Source organism: Cherax quadricarinatus, chromosome 20, assembly GCF_038502225.1.
Source record: "Cherax quadricarinatus isolate ZL_2023a chromosome 20, ASM3850222v1, whole genome shotgun sequence".
Taxonomy (NCBI): Eukaryota; Metazoa; Arthropoda; class Malacostraca; order Decapoda; family Parastacidae; genus Cherax; species Cherax quadricarinatus.
This window is the reverse complement of record NC_091311.1, coordinates 42249865-42261238: the sequence shown is the minus strand read 5'-3', so window position 1 is coordinate 42261238 and position 11374 is coordinate 42249865. Positions and strand designations below refer to the sequence as shown.

Sequence of the window (11374 nt, the reverse complement as noted above, 5' to 3'; positions counted from 1 at the left end):
TATATATATATATATATATATATATATATATATATATATATATATATATATATATATATATATATATATATATATGTGTGAGCACCATCAATATTGCTTTGATCATCCGCAAATAATTTCAAGGTTTTATACCAAGAGGTGTTTATCCCTCGGTGTATATACGCTGTTTTATCAGGTTTTATATACAGAGAAGTGTGTATCTCTCAGTGTACTGTATATAAGCTGAGAGTTTACTATAAACGATATATTGGATTTAAAGCATCCTTGATTAATGGTTGGCAAACAATATGCTGCCTTAATAACCCTCATTTAGTCAATTGCCTTTGAATTTAGAGCAAAATAATTTCCAGTTTTGTTTTAACACACAGGCCATTACCCACTGATGTAGGGTAACCCCTCCAAAAAGGGAAACACATTCACTACAATTCATTCAGTCACTCTCTTGCCAGAAGTGTGTTGTTATCACAGTTCAGATGACCCTCTCAACTGTAACGTTCCCACCACTCCTTCAAAATGCAGGCACCGTATTTCTCACTTCCAGGACTCGCGCTCGGTTCACCAGTTTACCTGAATCCCTTCATATATGCTACCTTCTTCACACTCCAACACAAGGTCAAATCGTAACAATCATTTGTCTCTACAACTGTCTAACGCGCTCACACAAGCCTGTTGGATACCCAAACCTCTACCACTCAAAACCTCCTTTACTCCTCCCCCCCCCCAATCTTTACTGGGACGAATCCTACCCTTCCTTCCTTCCACACCAGATTTATACATCTTCTTGGGCATCCAACTTTGTTCCGTCCTCTCTCAATGTCCAAACTACCTCAACAAATTCTCCTCAGCACTACACCTTCTAATCTCCAAGCTTTGTATTTTATGCCTAATATTCACATCACACATAGCCCTCAAATATGACATCCCCACGACCTTCAGTCTTTCCCTAGCTCCAACTTTGAAAACCTATGCTTTTCACCTATATAACAGTGTTGGTTTAATAAAAGTCTCATACATTCTTATTTTTTACTCCATGAATAATAAACTCCCTACAGATGCATTAATACATCTCACATTTTTTTTTTCTTGTCATTTCTATGGTTCGCCTCGTCTTTCATAGATTCATCTGCTGACAAGTTCACTTTCTTCATACTCCCTCCATCCAATCTGATAACTAGGCTTTTACTGCCTAAATTTTTTGCTACACTCAAACACCTTGCTCTTTCCTATGTTCGGTTTTATTTTCCTTCTTTTACATACTCTACCAGAATCATCCACCAAGCTTCGTAACTTTTCAGAATCTCTCATGAGAACTGTACCATCGGCATAAAAACACCTGTAGCAACTCCCACTTCGTATCAAATCTATTATTTTTTAATCTCACACCTTTATATAACATCCCCTAGTTTTTTACCTTTTTATAACTCCATCTACGTGTTAAACAACCATGGTGACATCACACATCCTTGTCTAAGCCCTACTTTTGCTGTAAAATAATCACCATTTTTCTCTTACATACCCTAACCTGAACTTCACCATCCTTTTAAAGCTTGTCACTGCTTTAAGTAGCCTACCACCTATTCAATACATTTGCAACATCCACCCTATCACATGCCTTTTCTAAATCCATAAATACAACGGAAAGTTCATTTATATGCCTCAATGTAAATACTTGGTCTAAGCATCACCTACCCTTCCTAAAGCTTCCCTGTTCATCTGCAATCATACCTTCAATAACAACTCTGTCATCCACTTTCTTATTTATACTCAACAGGCGTCGTCCGTTATTAATCATACACTCTCTCTTATCTCCATTTCCCTCATATAAAGGAACTATTTATATTTTCTGCCAAACCCTTGATTCCTTTCCTTTTTTTCATGCATATATTAAACAGATACTCCAAACACTCCAAAAGTGTGTATGTATATATATATATATATATATATATATATATATATATATATATATATATATATATATATATATATATATATATATATATATATATATATATATATATATATATATATATATATATATATATATATATATATATATATATATATATATATATATATATATATATATATATATATATATATATATATATATATATATATATATATATATATATATATATATATATATATATATATATATATATATATCCCCACCCGCTTTAAACATTTGTGTCTTGACTGCATCTCCCGTAGCTGCCTCACACACTTCCCTCCACACTCACATTATCCCTTTTACAAACGACCGCCCTCTATACCCACAAACTTTTGTAGCACTCTCTAACACTTCATTTTTAAATCTACTCCATACCTCATCGACCTCTCCATTACCTGCACTCACTCTCTAGTCCACCATTGTCCCAATAGTTGCTTGCATCTTATCCTGACTCTCTTCTAATTCATTAACTTTCATCTCCCTCTCACCCACAGATGGCATTATTCTTGAACTCCATCTATTTTTCATTGTCATTGAAGCTACCACTAAATAATGATCTGGTATGTCTGTCTCCCCTTTAAAACCATGCATATCCTAAAGTTTAATATATAGTCTAACAAACTGCTGTCATTATGCCATGTATCATACCTAGTGTAGTTATACTATTTTCCGTAAAATTAGCAACTCATATGTCCGGGTGAGAGAATTATTCTCCGATAAACCACAATTAGATTTCTGGCAATTTTTCCAACGTCGTCGTAAGTAGGACAACCACCTTTGCACTATTACTAATCTAACATACATTCCTGACATGGACACCTCACGGAGATTCGCCCAAGGTTTCTTTGCAAGGATTGAAAGGGCATCATGACAGCCATATAACACCCGACACACTCTCACTGCCCTTCTCGATGTATGTAACACCTTTAATTAAAGCAGATATACTCTGATTAAACAGAAATTCACCTTTAGCACCAACTATCAAGTTTATTTTGCACATTTTCTAACCCCTAACTGATCTTAACCATGTTTACTCACGCACCACTACAGTGTTGTATGACTTGAGGGTTCAGAGCTTATTTTTGTGTGTAATAAAGCCTAAGGTGTTAGCTTCCATGACTACTTGACTGATTTATTTTATTTCATTGAAACATTTTAATATATTCCTTGTATACAATGTGAGAACAAGATGCGACTAAGAAAATATCTTTAGGTCTACTGACACTTTAATTAGGAATATTGGGCTTAAAAGTATACCTTGAGATATATACATTGATGTACTCCCTATACCAAGATATCAAGAGACTAATTTTAATTCCTTCATGAAGTGTAACAGCGAAAACACGCTGTCACTATCTTAAGTGAATTTCTTAAGTCATTATCTGTCCGCTGATCAACTCCTTCGCCAGCAGTAAGAATCAGCAGGTGATCTTGAAAACTAAACAGGCAATCTTTCATTGTACCTCCCTGATAAAAAAAAAACTGATGCAGAGTGCGTAGGTTCGAATCCTGTTGTGGCCTGAAGGATATATAAATTATATATATATATAATATATGTATATAAATATATATCTATATAAATATATATATATATAATATATGTATATAATTATATATTTATATAATTATATATATATATATATATATATATATATATATAATATATGTATATAATTATATATATATATATATATATATATATATATATATATATATATATATATATATATATATATATATATATATATATACCTTTATTAACTCCATACCTCCTAATTTATATATATATATGTTTATATATATAATATATATATATATATATATATATATATATATATATATATATATATATATATATATATATATATATATATATATATATATATATATATATATATATATATATATATATATATATATATATATATATATATATGCAGTGATGAAATAAGACATTTATTTGGCAAATTAAAGTTTATTTGAAAATTACACGGTGATATTACAGATAATTAATTTATTAAGAGATATAACTACCCTTTTATAAGCATTGCTACACGCTTTGGCACAGAATCGACCAAAGTTGAACACATTTTGGCAAGTTTTTCGCTGTTGTACCAGGTCCTAATAACAACAGCAATTAGCTTCTCCACAGCTGAACAGTCCTGTTTTGCAATCCTGCGTTTGGTTATTGTAATTACATTCTCAATTTGATTGAGGTCAGGAGAGTTTCCAGACCAGTTTAGAACGCTTAGCCCACTCTCTTCGAAGAATGTCAGCATTTTTCTGGAAGTGTGGCATGAAGAAAGATCCTGCTGGAAAATGCCTTCTCCATAAGGAAAGTCTATCTACAATGGGAAGCAAATGAGATGCCAGGATTGCCTTATAATTCACTCTTCTTCATTCTCTCAACAATAACAAGCCGTCCAAGGGCCTTTAGCAGTAAATGTACCCCAAAACATCTTCTTAGGTGGGTGTTTAGGCGCTTGTTGAATGTGTCCATTCCGAAGAGGTTGGCCTTTGCTCCGTCTCACTGTTACTGATCTGTACCCATGTACTTCAAAATGCGCCTCATCTGAAAATATAACATTTCTTCATTCATCTGTCGCTCATCCTTATGATCGAGTGCCCTCCACAGACGTTTTTTCTGCACAGCAGCAATTAATAATTGTTTCTTTACCGGCTTTCTGTTAGTTCTTCCAACTTCAAGAAGCCTTTGTCGAACGGTTGAAGAATCAACATTTAGGCCATCTAAAGTCAAATTTCTCTCTAGATCTTTGTTGGTTTTCTTGGGATCCTTCACACTATTTTTTACGGTATCACTGTCACCGTGAGGTGTTGTCTTGCGTTTTCTTCCACATCTTCCTCGACGCAGCCTCCACAATCACCAATATCGTCAACTCTCTTCAGAATTCGACCAACAGTTGACTTTGTTAAACTCAAATTTTCGGCGATCTATCTGATTCTTAAATCAGCACGTTTTCTAAGAGCTACAATACTTGCACGCTTTCTAGGCATAACATCCCTCATGAATTTCAGCAATAATCATGAATTGAAGGCAGGAACTTGGCGAAACCACATTCATTCACGAAGCATGCTTGCAGGAATAGCCTTACAGAACAACAGCTGCTGTAGCACTGACGAGAGTCGCAGGGTAACACCACTTCTGGATGGTTACCAAAGTCGGTAGCAAACTCTTCTGAAAAGAACCCAAAGTACATTAAGAGAGAAACTATGACATATGAAATAATCACATGAAATAATCGCAAAAATCATTCTAAACTTAATGAAAAAATTTATTTCATTGTGTTTATTATTAATTTTTTGTAAATTTATCTAAAATATATTTAGTTGGATTAGGCTAAATTAAATTGCGCTTGTTATAATAAGGTTAGTAAAGTTTTCTAAGGTTCGTTTAGTATAAAATTATTTTTTTACACTAACATAAACGAAAAAAAAAAATCTTTAAACGTATAAGAGAAAATTTTAGAAAGGACCTAGTTTTAAATGAGTTCTTGCTCATTGACCAGTTTTACCTATTCGGCACGACATATATATATATATATATATATATATATATATATATATATATATATATATATATATATATATATATATATATATATATATATATATATATAAAATGAAAGGGGGTAAGGCAGCTGGGATTGATGGGATAAAGATAGAAATGTTAAAAGCAGGTGGGGATATAGTTTTGGAGTGGTTGGTGCAATTATTTAATAAATGTATGGAAGAGGGTAAGGTACCTAGGGATTGGCAGAGAGCATGCATAGTTCCTTTGTATAAAGGCAAAGGGGATAAAAGAGAGTGCAAAAATTATAGGGGGATAAGTCTGTTGAGTATACCTGGCAAAGTGTATGGTAGAGTTATTATTGAAAGAATTAAGAGTAAGACGGAGAATAGGATAGCAGATGAACAAGGAGGCTTTAGGAAAGGTAGGGGGTGTGTGGACCAGGTGTTTACAGTGAAACATATAAGTGAACAGTATTTAGATAAGGCTAAAGAGGTCTTTGTGGCATTTATGGATTTGGAAAAGGCGTATGACAGGGTGGATAGGGGGGCAATGTGGCAGATGTTGCAGGTGTATGGTGTAGGAGGTAGGTTACTGAAAGCAGTGAAGAGTTTTTACGAGGATAGTGAGGCTCAAGTTAGAGTATGTAGGAAAGAGGGAAATTATTTCCCAGCAAAAGTAGGCCTTAGACAAGGATGTGTGATGTCACCGTGGTTGTTTAATATATTTATAGATGGGGTTGTAAGAGAAGTAAATGCGAGGGTCTTGGCAAGAGGCGTGGAGTTAAAAGATAAGGAATCACACATAAAGTGGGAGTTGTCTCAGTTGCTCTTTGCTGATGACACTGTGCTCTTGGGAGATTCTGAAGAGAAGTTGCAGAGATTGGTGGATGAATTTGGTAGGGTGTGCAAAAGAAGAAAATTGAAAGTGAATACAAGAAAGAGTAAGGTTATGAGGATAACAAAAAGATTAGGTGATGAAAGATTGGATATCAGATTGGAGGGAGAGAGTATGGAGGAGGTGAATGTATTCAGATATTTGGGAGTGGACGTGTCAGCGGATGGGTCTATGAAAGATGAGGTGAATCAAAGAATTGATGAGGGGAAAAGGGTGAGTGGTGCGCTTAGGAGTCTGTGGAGACAAAGAACTTTGTCCTTGGAGGCAAAGAGGGGAATGTATGAGAGTATAGTTTTACCAACGCTCTTATATGGGTGTGAAGCATGGGTGATGAATGTTGCAGCGAGGAGAAGGCTGGAGGCAGTGGAGATGTCATGTCTGAGAGCAATGTGTGGTGTGAACATAATGCAGAGAATTCGTAGTTTGGAAGTTAGGAGGAGGTGCGGGATTACCAAAACTGTTGTCCAGAGGGCTGAGGAAGGGTTGTTGAGGTGGTTCGGACATGTGGAGAGAATGGAGCGAAACAGAATAACTTCAAGAGTGTATCAGTCTGTAGTGGAAGGAAGGCGGGGTAGGGGTCGGCCTAGGAAAGGTTGGAGGGAGGGGGTAAAGGAGGTTTTGTGTGCGAGGGGCTTGGACTTCCAGCAGGCATGCGTGAGCGTGTTTGATAGGAGTGAATGGAGACAAATGGTTTTTAATACTTGACGTGCTGTTGGAATGTGAGCAAAGTAACATTTATGAAGGGGTTCAGGGAAACCGGCAGGCCGGACTTGAGTCCTGGAGATGGGAAGTACAGTGCCTGCACTCTGAAGGAGGGGTGTTAATGTTGCAGTTTAAAAACTGTAGTGTAAAGCACCCTTCTGGCAAGACAGTGATGGAGTAAATGATGGTGAAAGTTTTTCTTTTTCGGGCCACCCTGCCTTGGTGGGAATCGGCCAGTGTGATAATAAAAATAAAAAATATATATATATATATATATATATATATATATATATATATATATATATATATATATATATATATATATATATATATAATATATATATATATATATATATATATATATATATATATATATATATATATATATATATATATATATATATATATATATATATATATATATATATATATATGGGGAAGTGGAGAAGAATCCTTCCTCCGTATGGCACGACGATTATCTCTCTCTTTCTCTCTTTATATATATATATATATATATATATATATATATATATATATATATATATATATAATATATATATATATATATATATATATATATATATATATATATATATATATATATATATATATATATATATATATATATATATATATATATATATATATATATATATATATAATATATATATATATATATATATATATATATATATATATATATATATATATATATATATATATATATGATTTATAAGGTAAAAGTGACGAAAGTTACAGACAACAGAGCCCAACTGGGCAATGAATAACTCACAGCACTTTTTGAAAACAGAGGAGGGACGAGGAACTAGAGTTGAACTTTTACAGACACAACTGGCTGGCTACACCAAGGGAACAAACTTATTTCCCGAGACGGTGAATCTTTCCCCGGAACACATCAACAATACCCGAATACATCAATTTTCTGGTTACCGGCATCACACTGCATGGATATCCACACGCACACGCACACGCGCACACGCACACACGCACACACGCACACACGCGCACACGCACACACACACACACACACACACACACACACACAAACACACAAAAACACACACACACACACACACACACACACACACACACACACACACACACACACACACACAGCATAAAACTACAGACCACTCTCACTAACATGTGTAGTATGAAGTTATGAAGAAGATTATCAGAAGAGTAGCAGAGCACCTAGAAACGATTGGGCTCATACATAACAATCAGCACGGCTTCAGGGAAGGGAAATATTGCATCACAAGCCTAATGGAGTTCTACGACGAGGTAACAGAAAACAGGAGAGAGAAGGATGGGTAGCCTGCATCTTCTTGGACTATAAGAAGGCTTTCGATACAGTACCACACAAGAGAAGGATTGAAAAGCTAGAGGAGCTGGCAGGGAAAGTACTGAAATGGATCAGGGAATACTTGTCAGTAAGGAAACAAAGTGCGTTGGTACCTGACAAGGTGTCAGAGTGGGTGCATGTGTTGAGTGAGGTTCCACAAAGGTCAGTCCTAGGTCTGGTGCTGTTTCTTGTATATGTGAATGACATGACGGAAGGGACAGATTCGAAGGTGTTCCTGTTTGCAGACGGCGTGAAGCTAATGAGGAGAATACAAGTGAACGAGGATCATGCAAGCTTACAAGGGGATCTGGGCAGGCTGCAAGCCTCGTCCAACAAATGGCTCCTGGAGTTTAACCCCAGTATGTGCAAAGTCATCAAGCTTGGGAAAGGACAAAGAATACCGCAGACAGAGTACAGACTATGAGGTCAAAGGCTGCAAATCTCACTCAAGGAAAGGATCTTGGGGTGAGCATCATACCGAGCACATCTCCAGAGGGACATATTAACCAAATAACAGGTACAGCACATGGGCGCCAGGCAAACCTAAAAATAGCGTTTCGACATCTAAGGAGTCTTCATGACGCTATACAGTGTGTATGTCAGGCCCATATTGGATTATGCAACACCACTATGGAACCCATACACGGTCAAACACATCAAGAAATTAGAGAAAGTGCAAAGGTTTGCAACAAGACTATTCCCTTAGCTATGGGCATGTCCTACGAGGAGAGGTTAAGGGAACTCATTTAACGACACTGAAAAACAGGAAAGATAGGGAAAGCATGATAACAACGTATAAAATACTGAGAGGAATTGACAAGATGGACAGGGCCAGAATGTTTCAGAGATGAGATACAGGAACAAAGGGACACAACTGGAAGTTAAAAACACAGATGAGTCATAGGGGTGTTAGGAAGTACTTCTTATGACTTAGAGTTGTCAGAAGTGGAACAATCTGGAGAGTGATGTAGTAGAGGCAGGATCCATACATAGCTTTAAGAAGTGGTAAGATAAGGCTCTTGGAGCAGGGAGAGTATGAACATAGTAGCGATCAGCGAAGAGGACGGGCCAGGCGCTAAGACTCGACCCCTTCAACCACACACACACACACAAACAAACAAACCTTTGATAATACCCTGGTTTTGATAAGTACAGTTTCCACTGCTTGCTTGTTCCAAGGTATGTTCAGGAAGGAGTATCGGGGTAACATCGAGCTCTCTGTTGGCTGTGCATAGTCTCCACAATGATCTGTGTTGGCCATGACGCCCGACCGATGACACAGCTCTGGCAGTCACGACACCGTGAAGCCGGAAGTTATATATACCGGCCAGTCATGGAGACGGCTCAGTTGTATTCTGAGCATAGAACAATGTATTTTTAGCTGTAGAAATAGATCTATGCTGATTTAATTCCCCACCTATCTATGTTCATGGTTTACAGTTTTCCATGTTATTGAATTTGTCGTATACAGTTCATTAATAATGATAAGCCACTACAAGTGTGTTGTATTAAAACAGTAGACACTTGAAGAAACGCTTCACCCTTTAGTCCCTCTCAAAGATGCCACTCATAACAGTCGGCCAACATCTGTTTATCTACTTACTGATAGATGAATATGGAAAACATGTGAAAAGGAAACATAACTAATGCCTCCGTCCACCTCAGGATAGAATAGAACCCAAGTTTTTCGATTTTGAGCCCATGGTGCTACCACAACCAAAAACCATATTTTTTGTTAACGATAAGAATGAAACCGGAGACAGAAAGTCTACAGACGACATACATGAAGAATTTCTGGATTCGAAAAGTTCAATAAGATTTACTATGTAACTTAGACCATTTACAAGTAACACTAACACACGAAGATGAGGGGTGTCAGTATATAGAGAGACACGGACGGGACAGAGGAAGGAAGAAAGAAGTGAATAAGTAGTGGTAGAAGTAATGCTGGCAGTGGAAGTAGTGGTGGTAATAGTAGAATTATTATTATTATAATTGCGGGGTGCTAAACCCGTAGGATTATACAGCACATGGGGGATGGAAGGTATACAGGCTCAATTCAGGGAACCGGAGCACAGATCCAATTCCCTAGATCAAGAGCCCCTCACCAGCGTCAAGGAACCTTCCTTGAGGGAGGGGGGGTAGTAGTAGAAGTAACACTAAGATGAGGGAGTAAGAAGAAGACGTCGTCGTAAGTTCTTCTCTCCTATGTGCGGGTTATTTGTGTATTGTCCAGTCATGGTACTGTTCCTTTTTGTTCTTTATGTAACTCCAGTTCAATAAGTATTCTTTTTCTCTCTGTATGTCTCTCCTTAACAATATTTAGTAGGCTCAGAGCGCACTGCTTCTCTGCATTGTTCTTCCTCACAAACTCATCGTCTCGTGTTGCAGAATAATGTTGCAGAGTGTGGTGATGGTGTTGGTAGCGTGTATGCTGGGTGAGGTACACCCTCACAAGCTATTCCGTGGCAAATGTCCCGTAGTCACTCCAGTAACTGATTTCAACATGACCAAGGTGAGTGAAAGAGTAAAAGAGAGAGAAAGAGTTAGTTAAGGGAGGTAGTGGCGCAAGTTTCAAGAGTGGAAGCATGAAAGGAGTGTGATAGCCTAAAGAACAGCGAGGTAAAGGTAACTTAATCAAAATAGGTGAAATGAGTCTTGATGGAGCACAACACTGACATACACGTGTCGTTTCTTTTAATATACAGGTATGCAATAATTTGCCAGAATTTGTGGAGCCACAGCAGGAGAACTGACTTACCTCCCGCTCTCCTAACCCTCTGTGGTCTTGACAGTTCGAGGGACTGTGGTACGTGCTGGAAAGTTTCGACGACAGGGAGGCGTGTGTCACCTGGAACATAAGTCAGGGCCATAAGAACGGCACCTGGCATATGAAGGAGGTTAAGGGATCAGGGGTGCTGAACACTTT

General features: G+C 37.0%; 1 protein-coding gene across 1 annotated transcript in view; it reads left to right on the top strand.

Moving 5' to 3' along the window:
* The first annotated feature begins 10728 nt into the window (after positions 1-10728).
* Positions 10729-11374, top strand: part of LOC128703384 (apolipoprotein D-like) — a 5538-nt gene continuing 4892 nt past the window's right edge. Inside the window, exons 1-2 of the mRNA XM_070087104.1 lie at positions 10729-10960; positions 11241-11374. The exon at positions 11241-11374 is cut by the window's right edge and continues 86 nt beyond it. Of these exons, the coding sequence (XP_069943205.1) occupies positions 10841-10960; positions 11241-11374 (254 nt within the window). The 5' untranslated portion in view covers positions 10729-10840. The remainder of the gene's footprint in view (positions 10961-11240) is intronic.